Below are 20,285 nucleotides of genomic sequence, written 5' to 3'. Positions count from 1 at the left end.
CCTTCCTTCCTTCCTTCCTTCCTTCCTTCCTTCCTTCATCAGAGTTTTACTTTTGGATAGCCTACAATTACTGTTTCATTGCCTCTCTGCTTACAAAAGAGCTCTCAGCAAAGGTTCAACAATTGGAGCATCTTCTGTCGGTTCATGGCAAGTTGACTGTAAAATGTAGTCAGTATATATTTTATAGTTTTGCATAATATTTAAATGGTGTTTCAGTCTGATCCTTTGAGTGCTGTTAACCAGCACACAGAGTAATTTTGTAGGTTTTATGAAGACCAACTTGATGTTGTCCAGAGGCAACTGTGGTTTGTGCTTAAATCCCACTAATGGCATGATTGCTGTTAAAAGTAATGTTGCAAAATTACTCATCTCATTATGCTACACAGACTGATTGCCGTAGAAAAGCAGCCAAAAAATTTAATCTGACCATGAATCTGTGAATTTTCCCCTAGGAGAGAGACTGTGCTATAGGCACGTAATCGAATGTATTAACTTTTTAGATAAAAAATCTCTTTGTCTCTGTTTGTATGGAATGAACGCTTTGGTACTGTTGGTCCCACAAAAAACACATTATGATTCGCTCACTTGTGCAATATCCTTTCCTTTTCCTAGATCCAATCATTAGGGTATCCCTCTTTATGTCAACATTTTCTAATTCATTCTAGTAGACCCAAAATGTATTCCCAGGCCAGAGAGCAAAATACAGTCCTTCAGTGAGTTCTGGGTCTGCCTTAGGGACTCCTCCCATTAGGACTAGGGAACCTCTAAAGGGAGGCTCCCACGTTGCTTCTCTGTTAGAGGCAAGTAACCATTTCCGCTGATGTTTACGGAAAAAAAAGGCTCTTTCTCTACCACAACAGATTAGAGAAATATGTGTATCATTACTCATAAAACCCGTTCATCCCTCTCACACTCTTCCCACATTTCCAGCATTAGTTCTGTACAACAAATTTGAACTCTTCCCTTTGAGGCAGAGATATGCCACCTACCCAGACAAAACAATCATGGCTTTAGACTTAAAATGACTGATTTGATATCCCAGCTGTTTCACAGCTACCTGAAAAACATTCCAGTGGGTTCTAAAGGTCATTGCTGAAAGATTTAAACAGTCACATCATCTGCAAAAGACAAACCAGATTATCATCTCTCTACAACTATGAGACCCGGTATATTCCAACCACAAGCAGAAACAGCCGTGATGGAATCCAATCCACACTGGGATCAAACTTGACTTTTTGCCAAGAATGCAAACACAGCTGTTGCTTTGGGTTTACAATAACCAGTTAGCTTTTAAAACATTGTAGAGCCCCTAAATCCTGTAGTACCCCAACAAAATAGGCCTTCTCCAGATCTATAGCCCTCATGAAGATCAGACTATCAAAATAATGGATGTACCTCATGAGCATACCCTATAATATTGTCCAAATAGAATACAAAAGTTGAAAGGAGTTAGAAACTGTCAAACATTTTTAGTTTGAGTTGTTTTTTTCCTTCCCGGTACCAGAAAAAAGCACAAATCTACGCCAGTTGTAGGAAGTAGGTCATAGCAAAGAACTAACTCCCAAATATGGCAATCTCTTCTCTCCTGTTATGCTGTTTTCTTTGATTATTTTTATTCTTCTACTTAACTGCCCCAAATTTTCACATGTCAACGACGCACATGAGAACATCTGGACTGAATCTGCACTGGCCAACAGCCGTGGTTTTCTGCATTTTAGTCTTGGAATGATTTGTCTAAAGCACTCAAGGTCTTCACTTGGCACCAACTTTTATGGCCGTATATAGTTCGTCAGAGGATTTTCAGGGCTGGACGTGGTCACACTGTCCATATTCTGGGCATTCCAGCATCCAGTTTAGTGTTTTGGGGACCTTTTGGTGCCAGGCAGATGTGCAGTTCATTACGATGCCCAGCACTGAAAATGTCCTGTGATTATGGGGTTCAGGTCCAAATGGACACTGTCTGCGATCGGGGTTAAAACTGTAGGATGCAGAAATAGGTCATCTGGAAACAGCTCTGGCATGGAAATGTTCTAGGTTGGGACGGTTACCTCATAGAAGACAGTGTGCTCTAAACACTGTTGCTCAGTGGGACGATTTAAAGACTGGGTGGTGAAATGCAATGCTGAGCAGTACAGAGTCGTTCCAAAGTCTGTAGAGCACAGCTCCTGACACAACAGCCATAAAACAGACTGAATCATGATTTAACATTCTCCCTTTTTTGAACGGCACCACTTTTCTTGAGTTGTAATACAATTGTATTCAGATGTGTTATGTCTTTCAGTGTGATATCACTTCAAAGCCAACCTCAGCTGCAGTTACTCTGAGTTTAAACTTGATGGGTTTGTCTACCCCTCACAAATTAAGAGTTTAAATTATTTTAATTAAAACAAGAGGTTTGTTCCTGACAGGAAATTTGAAACTGGGAATTTCACAGTTTATCTTTGATAAACCGTAATCTTCTCTCCCAGCTTCAGGCTGAGCTACTCCAAGCAGTTAAAATCAGTTCCAATCAATCAAAACAGGCTGATAAATTTAACGGTTACTGCAAACCTAAATTTCTTAGGGGTATGAATAATTATGGGCTTAACTGCAAGAATACTTTTATTGTGTATCTCCAAAAAAGCACTTTCATGTTTTACATCTTTGGTTTGTTCCACTTCACTGCAAATCTTTCAAGGGTATTAAATAACGGTGAGTAATCCAATATGGCACCGGCCATTATGCTCCAAGATCAGTTTGATATTCTGTCCTCTATACTTTTTTTCTATCTAGTGAGCTTTTCATGGTTTGGGCTCAAAGCATTTGGTCCGGATTGGTTTCAAACATGGATTAATAATGACTGGCAGCAGATTCATAAACTGTATCCTCTGGTAAACCATAGCTTTTTTATTCCTATTTTGTTTCTTCCAATTGAATTCAAGTTTTAAAGCTCCAACTTTTTAAAATTGTGACAGGGACAGCCTTTTTAAAAATCCAATGTTTATACCTTAATTGCAGAGCAACCATCTGACAAATCGTGTTGATGTTTCTTTGGAAGCGTATTTCTTTCAACTGGGCCAAGCACCGTATTTCTTTTTCGTTCCAGCATTGCTTCTTGTGCCACATTTTCTGGTGCAGTTGGAGGGAAAATAATAATAACTCACAGGGTTCCACTTATGAAATTGCTCAATAAGTTCTGATTGTTTACAACACGTTTCCACTGTGTCTACGTGGCTGAAAAAATCTGTTATTTCAAGGGATTCTCTCACTCAGCTCCTGTTTTCCCTCGGCCCTTCTCAGATGTGTTGTTGTTTTAATACAGGATCTTTGCGGAGCCTCGTCTTGTGACACTCTTGGCATGGCAGACGTTGGCACCATGTGCGACCCGAAGAGGAGCTGCTCCGTTATTGAGGACGACGGCCTACCCTCAGCCTTCACCACTGCTCACGAGCTTGGTATGACCAGTTCTGACATGGTTTCATCTGAAGCACAATTGTACTGACAGAAAGATCTTTTTATCTGTCAAAAGGTATTGATGCCTGTTTAATTTGAACTATATTGTGATCCTTATATTTATTGTAATTTTATTTGATTGACAAGCAGGAAGTGGTGCATAACTGTGCTATTAAATAAAAAATATCACTGATATAGAAATATTATTGTTCAAATAAAAAACATTAAAAATTAGGATGCACTGGAATTTATTCCTATTTACTGCTTATGGATTGAATTTTGTTACAGTATTGTTGCAAACAAGGAACATGTAATGTAAATAGATATATTTTAAAAAGGCGATTTAGAACTAAGCCTAAAAAAACTTCTTAATCAAGATATTTTTTTAACATATTGTATTTACAAATTATACAGATTTTCAAATGTAATTTTTACAAATTCTGCTATTCAAATTAAGTTTTATGAATTGCATTCTCTTCAAATCGCGTATCACAGACGGCATTCTCTTAACTTAAAGCCCAAAACAAACCCGCACGCTGACCAATAAAAATGTTGTTGCTAACCCAAGATGACCAATAGAAATGCAACTTTGCTGCTAACTCCAGAGGAAATCCACCCCCAGAAGTGAATATTAGATATACCATTAAATTGTAAAATGCACAATTCCAAGATTAAAAATCCCATTAAATAGCTAAAACAAAATGAAAATGAATTAAATCATAATAATTGCTTTACTTTAAATATATGGATGAATATAGAGCAAAATAATTAAGTGATTATGTATTTTTAGGGGTCACTGACAGACTTCGATTAAAAGCTTCGACATGTTCTGTTTCAGAGCGTCGTCAACCAGGTCGGTCATGATGTGGGGCTTCAGCTCTGTGACAATGACTGCAGCTCTGCGTTATTCGCATTTAAGTAAAGCATAAGTGAACATTTCGTTTGACTTTTTTATTTTTAATTTGACTAATTCAAATGTGGGACGTTGTTTCGAATTGTGGGAAAGAAAAGCATGGAAAAGCATTGACCTCCGGCCAAGCAGGGAATCTGGTCACCCTATCAGGAAGTGGCCAGTGTTTTAACACAGAGCAAAAGTATGAAACTAAAAGCATATTTAATAGCTAATGGTTTGATATTTCAGCAAAACCAAACACCATTTTTCGTCTTCAGAGACCGTAGATACGGCAGATCAAAACTCTGATCTTGACTTAATACAACTACTGCTAAAAGTGTACAAGTGTATAACAAGCACAAATCGTCATGGGAATTACATTTAGCATTATGTCTTCAGTACAGGGGCACAGGCCCCTTTCTAAAACGGCCCATGCTGTTCATATTTCTAAGCAGCAGGGGCTATAGGTTGAGCTAAGTAGAGGGCAGAAGAAAACCACTTAAAAGCTGCATAGGAATAAAAACTGGCTAACATTTAAGAAGAGCAGCAATCCTTTACATCCACAGCTTCCACTTCACCTTGTTGCTCTGCTTTGTGCAGCTCCTCCTTTTAAAATCCGTAATTAAATACCTTCAAATTTTAAGTCATAGCATGACAACATTTTACAACCTCCAAAAGGGATGAATGTCTTTGAAACGCACATTATATGGTATATAATAGATACTTGGTTTGTGTTCGGCAGGACATGTGTTTAACATGCCCCATGATAATGTGAGGGCCTGTGAGGATGTGTTTGGAAAGCTGCAGGAAAACCACATGATGTCCCCCACGCTTATCCAGATCAATCGAACCAGTCCCTGGTCTCCTTGCAGCGCCGCCATCATCACCGAGTTCCTGGACAGCGGACATGGTGAGGATGTTAATTTGAAATATCTTAAAATGTTTATAGATTTCAGTAGAAAGGTATCAGGATTTTACTTTATTTCGGAGTATTATAATGCTTTTCATTGCTTATAATGCTTATGCTTATAATTCAAGAGTTTCTAATTACATTTACATGTGATGATGAGGAGGAATATGAGTAACCAAACACCTTCTATTGCAGAGCTCAGAGTAAAGACTGGCAAAAAGGAAAAAAAAAAAAAAAATTCATACATTTGGGATGCAGATTGTTTGCCAAACAATTCTGACCACAGGACCTAGCCTTCGAGCAGCGCTTAAATTTTATTTTAAAACTGCACCCATATGTGTCCCAAATTACAGGGTTTGGTCTTGGGAGAGTCACCAATGTGGGTTGGAGAAGAGATGGGTCTGCCCTATGCTTCCCATGCAGGTTCACCACAAATAGGCAAACATCTTGTGCTTTTCTCCACCTCAATTTTTAAAGAAGGAAAAAAACAGAATACAAACTATTGAAGGAGAATAAAAGGGGATTCTTAACAATCATAATAATATTTTCTTGGGTTGGAGGGCTTTCTCATTCAGACTTATTGCCATCATTTTGAGGGAGCCTTTATGCTCTGCTGTTTCCAGAATAATTTGTAACCATCTATCTACACACAGCCTCCTTAGCTATTGTTTTCCATGACTCCTCCTCAGAGGGAGACTAGGAAGGAAGAGGAGCGGTTCAGTTTACTGGCTGTAGAGGGTGTGTATATGTAGCAGCTTGCTATCAGCTCATTTGTCTGGGTTTTCTGCCAATTATTCTGTGAAATGGAATAAAACAAATATACTGCCAACTGGTTATTATCCCTTAAGCCTTATAATTTGTTAAGAACTCCACAAAAACACAACAACAGTTCCGAGTTAGAGACCCTGTTTTTCCCCTCTGTTTATAACCGCTTTTGGATGAGAAGCCTACCCACAAAGAGCAGTGGTGGAAGTTTCTAAGGGATTAAAACCAACTTCTTAAAGTATAGCCTTTTTGTGTGTGTGCCTTTTTATGTAGTGGTAACATCTTTGCACAATTTACATGTTGCCTTTAATTTTAAATTCTAATCGTATAAGAAAACCTAACAATTTTTGGGGATAATTTTCCTGCATGTCGCGCAACAAGGGTGGGCTGGTGGGTTTCTGAATAGGTTGGAGTCAGGGTGTCTGTAGTAAGTGGGGGTCTAAAGCATTTCTGTGTGGACATGCTGAGAGTGACCTTCCATGAGAAAGCAAAAATAAAAATAAAATAAAGCAAATGGATATTCATGTGTGCATGGGGAAATCCCATCTAGTGGCGTTTCCACAGGGCTGACCCAAGGCAACAAGGTAACAAGGGGGATCTCGAAGAACAATTAATTGTTCAATTTAATTTAAAATAATGTAGTTTTTTACATCAGTGTATCTTAAATCAGGTATAAATTATTACCTATATAAAAAAAGATTGGTCTGGGCCCAGATTGACACACAGACTAAAAAGGGCAAGATTAAACGTCTCTGAGACAAACGTGTATTTGGAGAACAGTCTCATCCTAAAGCACAGAAAACCTAATTTTAACCTTTTCCTTCTCTCAAAACGAGATCTGAGATCTACCCAAGTCTTTATGGTGTTCTGAGGATGGCCTGCATTCTCCGTTTGATTGTAGCATCTGCAGAGCAGAGCTATTCTACACTCTGTATAAATAACTACCTGTGGAAGAAGGATGGAGTGGGCTGGCAGTAATTGGTATTTACAACAAAAATGGCCGACAAATTTCAATCAGTGATGTCAGCAGTTATGGAAGAAAAACAGTCTCATTGGAATCTGCCTTTTTTTGTACACCAAATTTTAAACACTGAATTTTTTTAATACCGTATTTTAACGCTGATTCTTTTTAACTCCAAATTTTAAACACTTTGTTTTTTTTTATACATCAAATTCCTTACACAAAATTTTTATCAGGTGAAAATTCTGCTGCAAAAAAAATCCCCTGCAGAAATATTCCCATCCAAAATATTCAGCTGGACAAAAATCAGCTGCAAAGAATTTGCCTGCAAAAGATTTACCTGCAAATGTGTTGACCTTTTGGTAAAATCAAGCCAGAGCAATCTACACTAGATGAAGTCGAGCAGCTTCTAGCCAATGAAATTAGCTCATCACATTTGCAGGCACATTTTTTGCAGCCGAATTTTATGCAGCTAAATTGTTTGCAGGCAGATTTTGACCTTATAAAAATTCAGTGTAAAGAATTCAATGTGTAAAAAAATGTAGTGTTTAAAATTCAGTGTTAAAAAAATTCAGTGTTTAAAATACGATTTACAAAAAAAAAAAGGCAGATTCCAATGAGACTGATTTAATTCCATAAGCAGTGACTGTGCAAACAGAAAAGCTGGTAATGCATAGATTTTAACCTACTTCTTAAAATTTACATCTTAATTTCTAGGTTTGAGATAACAGATATTTTTAAGAGGAAATTTGACATTAAGTTGACAAGAAATGTTGCATTCAATTAATTATGTTGACTCCACCATGCAGTTTTCTAACCATGTTGTGAACATTTACCAAAATTGGTAACCCTTTGTCTTAGCTGATTTGATGTTTCTAAAACTGTTTTACATACCCTTACTTACTGCTAAGCTCTTTGTCTTCCAGGGGATTGTTTGCTCGATCAGCCTCAGAAAACATTGGCTCTTCCAGATGTGCAGCCCGGATCCTCCTACGACCTCAATCGTCAGTGTGAGCTCGCCTTCGGTGAAAGCTCTAAGCCATGCCCATTCCTGCAGCCACCATGTAGCCGGTTGTGGTGTACAGGGAAGTCCAACGGTCATCTGGTGTGTATGACTCGGCATTTCCCCTGGGCAGATGGGACACGTTGTGGTGATGGGCAGGTCTGCGACCGAGGGGTCTGCTCTGACAAACAGCTCCAGACTGTGAAGGTACGACTGAAGGAAAGACCTCCTTACTACCATCAGCGAATATTATTAATGGGCATTGTTCTTTCAGTTGGACGGACGTTGGGGTAAGTGGGGTCCATTCGGTTCCTGTTCCCGCTCATGTGGAGGCGGCGTTCAGCTCTCTAAACGGGACTGTGACAACCCAGCTCCATCAAACGGAGGCAAATACTGCCACGGAGTTCGGGTCAAATATCGTTCCTGCAGCCTGAACCCCTGCCCTAAAACAGGTGGGAATCAGTAAGAGAAAACTTCAATAGAAACTATGGCGTGAATAATATTCCATTATTGTTGAAAGCAAAGAGCATGTTTTTAAAATAAAAATTTGAAAAAATTGCAACCCAGAAATTAATCTTTGAAAAACTTCTTAATTTTAAAAGTAAAATTTCCTCTTCATTTTTTTATGTATTTTTTTTTTTAGATTGATTGCTTTCTTTTATAAAAACTTCTTTTTTTCAAACTGAGCTTGAAAGATCACATTCCCTTCACTTTAAGCCCAATACAAATCCTCAGTCTTTAGGGGCACATTGACCAATCAGAATGTTGTTGCTAATGTCCATGAAGATTTTTATGCTCCTCAATCTAGAGAAAAGCCAGGAGTAGAGAGAATGTCATCAGTAAGATGAAAGTGGTATTTTGGAAGTAAAGACAAAAACAAAAAACAAAATTACTTTCAAAGCCTCAAAGACGTTTTTTAAAGTTTCATTTCTAAATTGCATTTCCAAATTTATAAAAAGTCTTGTTTCTTTTTTAATTTTTATTCACAAAACATGTACTTTGCTCGCAACAATAATGGAACAATATTCCTTCTATAGAATCCATGTCCAATCTTGCCCTGTTACACATCAGCTTATTTGATGTTTTCCTTACTCCTCCATCTCTTTGTAGATAAGACTTATCGAGAGGAGCAGTGCGAGACCTCCGGCCAGACTTTCAGTAGTAACCGTGTTGCCCACTCAGTAATCTGGGTGCCAAAGTACTCTGGAATTTCACCTAAGGACAGGTGTAAACTCATCTGCAGGGCTAACGGGACCGGCTACTTCTATGTTCTGTCTCCCAAGGTAACCAGACACCTCTACTTTTTTATTTTTATAAGCAATTAGCATAGAATTACATTAAAAGGAAAAAAAACAAAAACAATTTGAAACACGTTAGAGATATCTCCAAATTTTATATGGTGTGGGTGGAAGTATCTAGCCCCACCCCTTTTGCCTTTTGACCATTAACTAAAAACCTTACCTACACCCGCACAAAGTTCAGCATAAAATGACTGAATTATTTTGCCAGGCACTGTTGTTGCAGTCTCAGTACTGAGAGGGATAGAGAGCACACAACAGTTCGTCCGTCAGGCAATGGGGTTTCCGTTGAGCAGCAGCACAGAGACACAAAGTTCACACTTCACTCCAGCTCCGAGTCTTTTAAGGAGAAAAGCTCTCATTATACATGGAGCTCTGAGTTGCAACGGGATATTCTACCCACAGAGGGATGAGATTATTGGAAATACTGCCTTTTTTCACTAGCTAATCTTAGCATTCATTGTAAATTGGAGTATTAGACTCAGCTTCAAGAATATTAGAGGTTAGAAAAAATACGTAAGGAACGGAATCGTACATCATCCTGGCAAGGCTTTATTTCCGTTTTGGAAACCAAAACAGATTCATTACATCAACAGATGGTAAGCTGTAACTCCCCCTACAGCAGCGGCGTCAACCAATGTCTCCTCAGGCTGAGATTGGAAGAGAGGCTACTAATGCAGATTTATAAGATGGGATTTTAAGGAATAAAGCCATAACTAACGACTTTGTTACAGCCACTGCACTTTATAACATATAGAGAGTCTCTGCAAACATCTTCACGGGCGTGACTGTTACAAATTTTAAAGGGGAGTTAAGACCAAAGGCAGCATCAACTCCTCTTCTAGCAATAAACCTCAGAGGATTTCAGTGTGTTTTCTATTTGAAACTGAAGTATAATAAATTCAAAATCTAAAAGGACTTTCCCTAAACCTAAGGAGCACAAATCCCTTCCCCTCTCACAGAGTAGCAGCATTTGAAATAATAATATGAAATGAACATTGCAATTTTAGAAATCCTTAAAATGAATATTTATATAAATAAATATATCATGTATAATTTTGTAAAGGGGTCCATATTTAAAGATACAGTAAATGTATGATGTGTATTATGTGTTAAGTGTTGAATTTTGACAGGGATTTGAATTTCAGTGTACGTTATTTGATATTTTCTTTTACACATATAAATGACTTTAAATCTAATGCAGTTAAAGCAAGTTTGTGCTTTAGCTTTAACAAAATGTTATATATCTCAGTATATGTTTTTATATGGTGGTCCTAATCCCAACTGCACATTTACTTGTGAATGTGTATCACCTTATCACTAAAACAAATTCCTCGTACCTCTAAAACACAACTCGACAACAATGTATTTTCTGATTTTGATTTTAAACTGATAAATAAGTTTAACTACTAAAAATATTCATTTGATCTCCTTCTATATAACTCATTTCCAAGGGCTGTTTAAAATTAAAAGGTACAACCTATCCTGGGAGCTATTTTGGGGTATATATTGATTCTTGACCTTGAACTCTGTGTGATGCAGGTTGTTGATGGGACTCCGTGCTCTCCAGACTCCACAGGCGTTTGTGTTCAAGGAAAGTGTATCAAAGCTGGATGTGATGGTGTGATTGGCTCCACAAAGAAGTTTGATAAGTGTGGAATCTGTGGTGGCGATAACAAGAACTGCAAGAAGGTGTCCGGACTCTTCACCAAACCTGTGTGAGTAAATCAGCGACATCAGCCTCTCTCACTCAGGAAGGGGTGGGTCTTCAATCCTGGCATGTTTTTAGTTGTTTCTTTGCCTCCACATTACTAAACTTTAATAAATGGGTGACTATCAGACTTTTTTTCAGCCTCTATTTAGGAGGTAGTGCAATCTGCAATTTTATTAAGGTTTTGGAGCAGAAAGACATCTTAAACATGCAGGATAGTGAATCCTGAGGGCCAGCATTGAAGACTCTACTCCTGTGTTTACTCTACTGTCACTCAGGCAAAACTTTATCCGCTGCACTCTTGATGAAATATATTTGACTATAAAATATCTTGGCATGCAGGCATGGCTACAACTTCGTTGTGATGTTGCCAGTGGGTGCGGCCAATGTGGACATCCGTCAGCGAGGCTACAAGGGAATTAGAAGTGATGACAACTATTTGGCAGTTAAGGACAGCAAGGGGCATTACCTTCTCAATGGGAATTATATTGTGTCAGCCGGTGAGAGAGATGTAATTGTGAATAACAGCCTGCTGCGCTACAGTGGCACAACTGGTCTCTCTGAGACCCTGCAGGCAGTGAAGCCCCTTGGAGAGGCGTTGACCGTTGAAGTGCTCTGTGCAGGAAAGATAACACCCCCTCGCATTCGCTACTCTTTCTACCTCCTCCGTCAGACCAAGGAGGACAAAACACTAAAGAAGGAGGAGAGTGCCAATTCTAAGAACAGCGTCCTGCCAAAAGATGAAATCCACGAGAAAGCGGAAGATCATCTAAAAAGTTCCTACAGCAAGAACAATGCTCCCATGGCAAAATGGACATCCGGAGCCTGGGAGGAGTGCTCTGTGTCCTGTGGTAGGGGTTTTCAGAGGAGAATGGTGCAATGTTTAAGAGCAGATGGGAAGCCAGGGCTAGACTGCAATTCTTCTCAAATACCGTCTGCCACCAGGGTCTGTGGAGACCAGTGCGCTGAGTGGCATATTGGGCATTGGTCGCCCTGCTCCAGAACCTGTGGGAAGGGCTTCAAAAGACGACCTCTCCACTGCAAAGACCACACTGGGATTCTGCTCCCAAGGGATCTGTGCAAGGGCTTTCGTAAACCTCAGGAGCTGGACTTCTGTAACCTAAGCCCTTGTCAGTAAATTGAAGTTACAAAATATTTTTTCTTCTATTTCAAAGGAGACCAAGTGAATCCACCATCTAGTATTACGTCATTTGTGGTGGTTTCAGTTGTTGAGTCCAGCATCAATGGACTGCTAGAAGACATTAAAGGAGAGGCTAAGAAGAAAACAAGAACATGAAAGAGCTGCAGCCAAGCGATGAATGCTGGCAGCTCATGTTCAGTGACATCAGCTAAGCTTTCAAAGAAATTATTCAGCCATAGCTGATGAAACATAAGCTCTCTATACTGCTAGTTAATACAGATGGACCATCTTTAATCAATCAGGTCAGACCTGGGAGCCTGCAATCAATTTCAGAACACAATAGTTAAGGAGTCCAGATCTAGAGTCTTAACTATATCCCCAAACATTGGTGAAGCCGAATGGATGCCAGACAAATCTGGCAAACTTTCAGTTTTACCCCCACAGTCTTTATTTAATCAGAACAGTAACATTCAGGAACAGTTGAACCAAAGCAGCATCAGATATATTTTAGCCAAAAAATAACATTTACAATCTTTTTAGGTTAGCTGAAGCAATAAAGCTGGATTAATGTCGACTATAAGTTTTCCTGGTGCGTTTTAGAATAACTTGTCAGTTTGATATTAGTTCTCTGTTGTTGCTTTACTAAGGGTTCTAGGCCAATGCACTTGCACACCAAGTTTATGTTCTTCATAGTAGATTTTTTAAAATGGATGCCTTTAAATAGAGATGCTGGTGACGTCAAATCAGTAATTCTGAGAATGATGGGTCCAAATTGGACCTGCTAGAGATTCATCGTATGAAGACCTATCAGGTTTTTGGTGTGGATGCTGTTACTAGATATTTTCAGTATAAATGTTGTCTTTAAAGTAAAGTAAAAGCAAACTGACATTTTAAGATGCCATTTGAGAGGAAATGGAGTTCATTATAACATACCAAGACATGCCTGGGATTTATTTAGATTGTAAATGGCTTGTACTTATATTGTGCTTTGGTCAAGTCAGGAGACTTTACACACTTTACACTACATAGAGCCATTCACCCATTCATGCACACACCCACACACTGATGTGTGACAAACTATATATCACTGACAGAAACAAAGGCTGCCATACACTAGCGCCGCCGGGCCTTTGGACCACCATCAGTAGGCAATGCGGGTGACGATTCTTGCCCAAGGACACAACAACACTGAAAGGCAGAGCCAGGGCTTGAACCGTTAACCCTTTGATTTCAGGGCAAACTGCTACATCCGTCGCCACTGTCATCCCATTTAGGCAGCATAAGAGCAGAAAAAATTTGGATTTAAGGCGAATATGTAGGATGAACCCTAACCCTGTTAACCAGAGTTACCGTGTTCAGACATAATGGATTTGGAAATGTTTGCTATCTTTTGTGTAAAACGGAGGTATGATAAAGATTTACACCCTCAACAATACGAAAAGCTCTTATATTAATGCTAACGGTTAGCATAAAATCCTAATTTGAGTAGATATTTGCTATTAAATAGTAAAATTTTACATGATTGCTCTTTCACAGTTTTGGTCAAATCTTCCACTTGTGAAAAATTAATGAACAATCAGTGCAGGAATAATGGAAAATGGAAATAATGAAAAAATCACCAGGTTACCTTCTTATAACCTGGTGAACCACCTAATAATGTGCAGCAACCAAGCTTACGGTAGTTAGTTTTAGAGTCTATTTGGGGGATAGGAGGGAAGTTCAGCAGAGCCTTTTGAGCTGATTGCGGTAAAGCGACACCCAGGGCCTGCCTACTAAAGATTGGTTTTAGTCAATCACAGTAAATAATGAAATAGCAGCAGCTGCCATAAGAAACCAGAACTTACATTTTTATGGTTTTGCTGTTTAAATTTCAAAATGGAAATTGTGGATTCTGTCAAACAAATGCGATAGCAGCAGCAGCTATGTGTACATCCTTCGCTGCCATGCTTGTTTTGGCCAGTTGTGGACTTTGCAGCTTTGGCTGCAGCTATATGCCCCGCTTCCCGCATAACTGTCTCCTACAATTTAAGCTGTAACGGTAAGATGGATTCTCGTGGTGCTTGTGAACGCACAAACACTACGAGAATTCTGCTTGCAGGCAAGGTTAATCATCTTATAGTTTGTAAGGAAAGCAGGGCTAAAACTTTGACTTGGTTTTAAGTTTGCAAAAAAAAAAAAAACTTAATTCATAGTGCTGCATCTTTGTATCCTCATTAATCTGCGCTGTTGCAACACCAACCACCTTTGGGTCATTTACCTTCTGCACTCAGTCCTAAACTATTTTTCTCTGGATCTTTTCTCTGTCTTTCTTATCTGATTTTGTTGGCTAGATGCCATTTTAGAAAAGGATATCTGACCATTAAAACAACTCTCTAAAGAACATATAGATGATACAAATGAATCAAAAAATACATATTAAACCTCATGACCATTTAAAAACTGTGAAGTGCACTAATGTCATTAACATGATAAATATATATTTTTGTTTAATGTGCAAAGAAGTTGTATGAAAAATATGGATTTGGTGTGCAAAGGCTTTTAATCTGAGTTTACTTTACCAGAGTGAGTCCCCTCCCTCCTTTCAGTTTCCTGCATGTTTCATTGTGGCCCTTGTTTGACCTTCACTTATCTTTACATTTTGTCGTCATCAGTCATTCCTTAAGCCTGTTACCTCAAGCCTGTCTGGAACAGTTACCGCAAATAATTTAATGTCAATGAGAAAATAAAGAACACAGAAGGAATGTTGTTATCCTAGTATATCTTTATTCCCCGCCCTTCAGTCTGAACTAACTTGTTCTCCCAGAAGACTTGATATAATCCAGCAATTTATTTTCTTTTTTTAAGACATCAGATTAAACCATCCAATAATATAAGATCCATCTTGTCACAAACCGCTTGATGTTGTTTTTTTATATTAACTGGAAGGTAGGTTCTTTCTTCTATGTTTTAACCAGCTTTTGCATGTTGTACAGCAAAAGAAAACAATGACTTACATGAGCTGTACTGTATACTATGTATACATTTACTCAGCTCTGTGCAAAAAACAGGTATTTTTTCACATGCGTTTGTAATTTTCTTTGACTTCTGCATATTTATTCCAAAATAAAGCAATTAATTGAAATATTTTGCATTGTCATTTTTCCCTTCTGTAATGATTGGGTTAGGGCTGAAACAATTCATTTGATTAATCGATTATTGAAATAACAGTCAACTATTTTAGTACCGGTAATCGATTATTGGTTAACCTTAGTATAGACACTTAAACATGCCTTTAGCTAACAGGGAAAACAACTTATGGCTGTAATTAAAAATAAATTGTAAAAACGTTATATCAAAGTATTGCAATTAAGATGGAACATTTTTCTGTCTTTAAGTATGCTCTATCCAAACCTCTATCCAAAGTTTTAGTTTCACCTGGTTCAAGTTTTGTAAAAAAAAAATCTCTTATAAGAAACCTTTTCTAATCCAATCATTAATCAGTTAATACAAAAAAATATTCAGCAGATTAGTCAATTAGCAAACGATCTTTAGTTGCAGCCATAAACTGGATTATACAGGAAAGGCGCAATGAGCTGCCACTCACATGTAGCAATCTTTTTAACATTGTCAACTACTTTTAAGTAATGGCTGCTAAACTGTAATACATATAGGAACAAATGATTTCAAATATTATTTATACAATGTAAAAAAAAAAATACATCAAGTGATTAAAAAACTTAAAGATATGTAAATATAATATTATGGCCACTGAAGCTCCTTATGTTGTAACTACAAAGCATAAGTACATCCTTAAAATACTATGGCAACAAAGTAACACATAATGTAACTAGAAAACATTTTAAGAACCTCAATTTGAAGTAAAAACTACTGATTTAATTAGACAAATGTAGTTAAACAATTAAATGAATCATTATGAAATTATTTAATGAAATACCTTGGATTTGGTAATATTATAAACAGATTTATTCATATCTTTTTGACTTTTTATTATTTTTTTTTCTATTTTACAATTTGAAAACATATTTCAAAAACATTGCAATTGCCTTACCCATAAAGAAAAAGAAAATATTAACTGCATATATATAAACAGGAATCCACATAAATAAATATAAGCTCTTACGAATACATTTTTTGTACACTGGTAAACTGAAAGAGGAGAGGTAGAGGATAGGAAATAAGCAGATCTTTATAGACAACACAGGTAAAAATCACCTTATATACATGCAAGTAAGGTTATGTCAGCCAGAGAACTGATAACAGCGTCCCAGGCATGCACAGTAGATGTTCATGTTTGTGTATGACAGCTAATGACCTTTCTAAAGATAGCAAAAATAGCATTTTCCCTAAAGTAATTTATCCATTCTTTTGCCAAATGAATTTCCAGGGAAAACCATGAATGTATTATAGTCTTCTTAGCAACAGTTAGTCCTGTGAAAATAATTTTCCTCTGAGCCAATCTGGTGTTTCCACTAAGAATGGAATCATGATTGAATAGAAGCAGGGGACGATGCATAGGAATGGGAAATCCTAAAATACTTTCAAGGCAACTATGCACCTTGGACCAAAGGCCACAGGGGGACACTCCCAGAAAATATGAAGAACACAGTGTCAAGGGCCCTACCATAAAGTCGAAAGAGTTGGATTATTTTTGAAATTTGAAGAGTGAAATCACTGGAAACAAAATGGAACTTTCTCCATGAAGCAGTGTAAGTGCAGCTCTTCCCTCTTCTTTCAAAAAGGAAATGATCTTTTTAGATGCCATAACCAACCATGACCAGCCACAGCCAAAGAAAACAACCTTGCTCTAGATGGAAAAAGGATGGAATTGGTTCGAGCCTTCTTTTGCATTTTTGAACCTTCTTTGCATTCATCTGCAACAGCTAACTGATGTCACACTAAAATGTTTGATGTGCTGCCACCGTGTGAAAACAAGAATAACCAAAATTTAATCTCAAGGCAAGAATAATATCTTATTTTTAATTTGGATACTGAGAACACACATTTAAAGGTATATAGTCACATTATATGACAGTTTTGACATAGCCCAGCGGCATATAAAGTTCCATACTGCTGTGGTATTATTGGTTGTTTCTGTGTTTTACACATTTTCTTTGCTCAATTTATTAGTAAATAAAGCCTACAACTAATTAATTTAAGCATTTCTGACTTGCTGTGTCCCCGTTTGCACTTGGTAGGAATGGTAATTTTCTTTCCCCTTAAATGCTGGTGAAGATTCTCAGTCATCCAGGTCATAGTCATTCCAAATAAGTAAAAAAAACAATCCACTGGACTCTGTTTCCAAGTTTGTAGACGTTTCACTTCCCATCCAGGAAGCTTTCTCAATTCAAAATGTCAGATATAGCGTTGAGTTAGAGGCTTTTTAGAGTCGACCAAAAACAAAGCTTTGTTTTGGCTTGGAAAACATTCAAATTAAACCAGAGAAAGGGGTCCACCCCCTAGGAATAAGAGTCGTTTGGGTTCTTTGAGGGTTATTAGAGGGAATTGTTGGCCTGGCTGAACAGGCGAGGTGTTCTGTTTCCCTGTAAGGGGGTGGGGGTTTCAATGATAGTGGGAGGGAATCAACTCTCGCTACATTGTAGTTTTTTTTTAAAGCTGAAACCTAAGTCCATCCCCTCTGTTTATGGTTGGTTTTTCTTTCTTTACATAGATGGCTTCCTTCACATCCCTCTCAAACCAGCTGTCTTCTTTCTCCAAATGTGAACAAGCTGGTCTTCAAAAGAATGTCCTTTGTCCATAAGCTGTAGCTCAGGCATCCCCAAAGTCTGTCCTCGAGGGCCTCTTCCCTGCAGGTTTTAGAGGTTTCCCTCTTTTAGCACAGCTGATTATGATGATAGCAGTTAAGCAAAAGCCTATTAATAAGCTTTCAATTAAAATCAGCTGTACTGGAGCAAGGAAACCTTTAAAACCTGCAGGACAGCTGCCCTCAAAGCCGAGGGCAGATTGGATAGATTCATCGAAACCAAGAGTTACTGTATAGTTTTATTTTTTTATTTCAAATAGTATCAGCTGGTCTTTTATTGTACCAAGCTGTTGCTTTTCCTGGGGCATGCAGGGCGGTAAGGCTCTAGTAGCTGTGTTAATTGTTGCCATCCAGGTTTCTGATATTTCTGTACTGCCAGCAGATTGTGTCACTTCTTTTGTCTGGTCATCATGCCCAGTGCTGCAATTCTATTTAGGCTCACAAAGGACTACACTATCAGGATGGATGCTTGGTGTATTTATGATTTTTTTTTAAAAAAGTATTTTTTTATAGGCACATGACTAAATTTGTTTTACATGCTTCATCAAGCTTTAAATTTCTAATGAAAATAAAAGATACAGAAGAACCATACAAGTTCTTTTATAAAACTGATATAAAGCAATACAAGTGTGTTTTTGCTATAATTCTCTGCTCCTGTTGTGCTAGAAAAAAAAAACACAGGTGGCCAACATGGCTTATAACAATTCACTGTAGTCTGTAAAGACTGTTTTGCCATGCATAAGTTTCATGGTCAATGTATCAGTCATGCAAACTGCAAGTATTTTCCACCAGTTGAGCAGGGATGTGAACTCATTCTCCCTGTCCGTGTCTGTAACTAGTCCAAAAGCGCAGCTGTGTGCTCAAGTGGAAATGTTGAATTGTGCAATTTTCACATGACGTGTCTGACTGTCTGACTTTAAGAAATAGGTCTGTGTCTGTGGGCGGTCTAGTTTCAGACATATTTTTGAATTAGTGTAAAATAAAGAAAAATTTTTAAAAAAGGTAAGGACGTTGACCCACATATGAGAAGATAAGGAAAGAAACTGGAGCAGAGCCTGTGGAAATATTTATTTGTCCGGCCAGTTGCCTTTTGATTTACACACACTTCTAGTTGCAAGTGTAATGAGTTTTTTTGGGCCAAATTCTCTTAGCTGAAGAAAGTGTAGTTTAAAGGGTTTTTGAGTTGAGTTTCAAGATGAAAAAGAAAAACAGCCCATATTTTGGAAGGCTGCATCATGATATGATTTAAAAAATTATGAGAGCTGTTGTTTTGGGATATCTGTCATCATAAAATACTGTTTTAATGAGTAAAAGACAAGGAAACATCTAGGTTGAAATTAGAAAAATTCTTGTAACAGAATTTTACAAGAATTGTTTTGGGTCTGTAAAAAAAACAAGCTGAAATTGAATTGAGTAATGAAAAGAGCCCCACTTACATGTCTAAAGTTGAGTGTCTTGGTCGATTTCAACACAGGATTCTGTGATCTATACAGGTGAGAAATTGTTATTTAGCCCTATCCAGCCACTGCCTCCACCCTTCCTGGGAAAGCTGGAGTGCTATAGGTCCATTTTATAGTTTTGTTCAGCATTAGAGAGAGGCCTGGAGAAAAAGACACCAAGGTGATTATTTTTATTTTATTTTATCAGAACATCTTTGGCTTAGAACAGCTTGCATAATAGATGCATCCACTGTAACAATGAACTAACCCTCTATCAGATACTTTTGAACAATACTTATAAATATACAGGAGACAGTAGATTACAAGACGGTCACAGTTGTTAGTTTCAACAGATTTGTCATGTGTTCGGCCACAAGCCATAATATTAAATTTGGAACAATGTCCAGGATCATATTAACTTTCATCATTGATTGACAAAGATGCAGTTGGCTCTTCATCACCAATCTCCAAATTCTGTAAATCTCCTCTCACAAGACACTCCTAAAGAAACATCTGATCCTAGTGAGGAGGGACTTGGATGAATAATACAATAGTTGCATAATTATCATATCCCTACTTCAAGTAAGGGAACTTATTCTGAACAGTAACATATGTTCACTAAAATTCATATAAATGCAAAATAATGCAATTATTTATTCCCCCCTCGAATTGCCCCCATCCTGGAAATTAGAACCCGAATATGCAGTGTGTTTTTAATAAGGACTGACAAGTCATAAGTATCTTTATTTCAAGTCTACCTATTTACTCACTTATTGAAGAGGTCTGTTTAATAGCTACTGACAAGAATATATAATTGCATCATGGTGATTATAATATTAGCTAATTCACAGATGGGTTTATATGGACAGTTTGCCAATAAAAGATTAGTAAATGAAATATTAACAATTGTGTAAAATGATAAATGTGATATTAACAACATATGCATAAATCATACTTACAGTATAAAGCCAA

General features: G+C 37.7%; 1 protein-coding gene across 1 annotated transcript in view; it reads left to right on the top strand.

Moving 5' to 3' along the window:
* LOC107089854 (A disintegrin and metalloproteinase with thrombospondin motifs 15-like) overlaps positions 1–12,250 on the top strand; it is a 16,709-nt gene extending 4,459 nt beyond the window's left edge. Inside the window, exons 2-8 of the mRNA XM_015382869.1 lie at positions 3,302–3,434; positions 5,067–5,234; positions 7,887–8,170; positions 8,238–8,415; positions 9,074–9,246; positions 10,804–10,979; positions 11,315–12,250. Of these exons, the coding sequence (XP_015238355.1) occupies positions 3,302–3,434; positions 5,067–5,234; positions 7,887–8,170; positions 8,238–8,415; positions 9,074–9,246; positions 10,804–10,979; positions 11,315–12,110 (1,908 nt within the window). The 3' untranslated portion in view covers positions 12,111–12,250. The remainder of the gene's footprint in view (positions 1–3,301; positions 3,435–5,066; positions 5,235–7,886; positions 8,171–8,237; positions 8,416–9,073; positions 9,247–10,803; positions 10,980–11,314) is intronic.
* The last annotated feature ends 8,035 nt before the right edge of the window (positions 12,251–20,285 follow it).

The sequence above is a fragment of the Cyprinodon variegatus genome, unplaced genomic scaffold (genome assembly GCF_000732505.1).
Source record: "Cyprinodon variegatus isolate N-32 unplaced genomic scaffold, C_variegatus-1.0 Scaffold268, whole genome shotgun sequence".
Classification (NCBI taxonomy): domain Eukaryota; kingdom Metazoa; phylum Chordata; class Actinopteri; order Cyprinodontiformes; family Cyprinodontidae; genus Cyprinodon; species Cyprinodon variegatus.
This window is presented reverse-complemented; position numbering and strand designations above follow the sequence as displayed.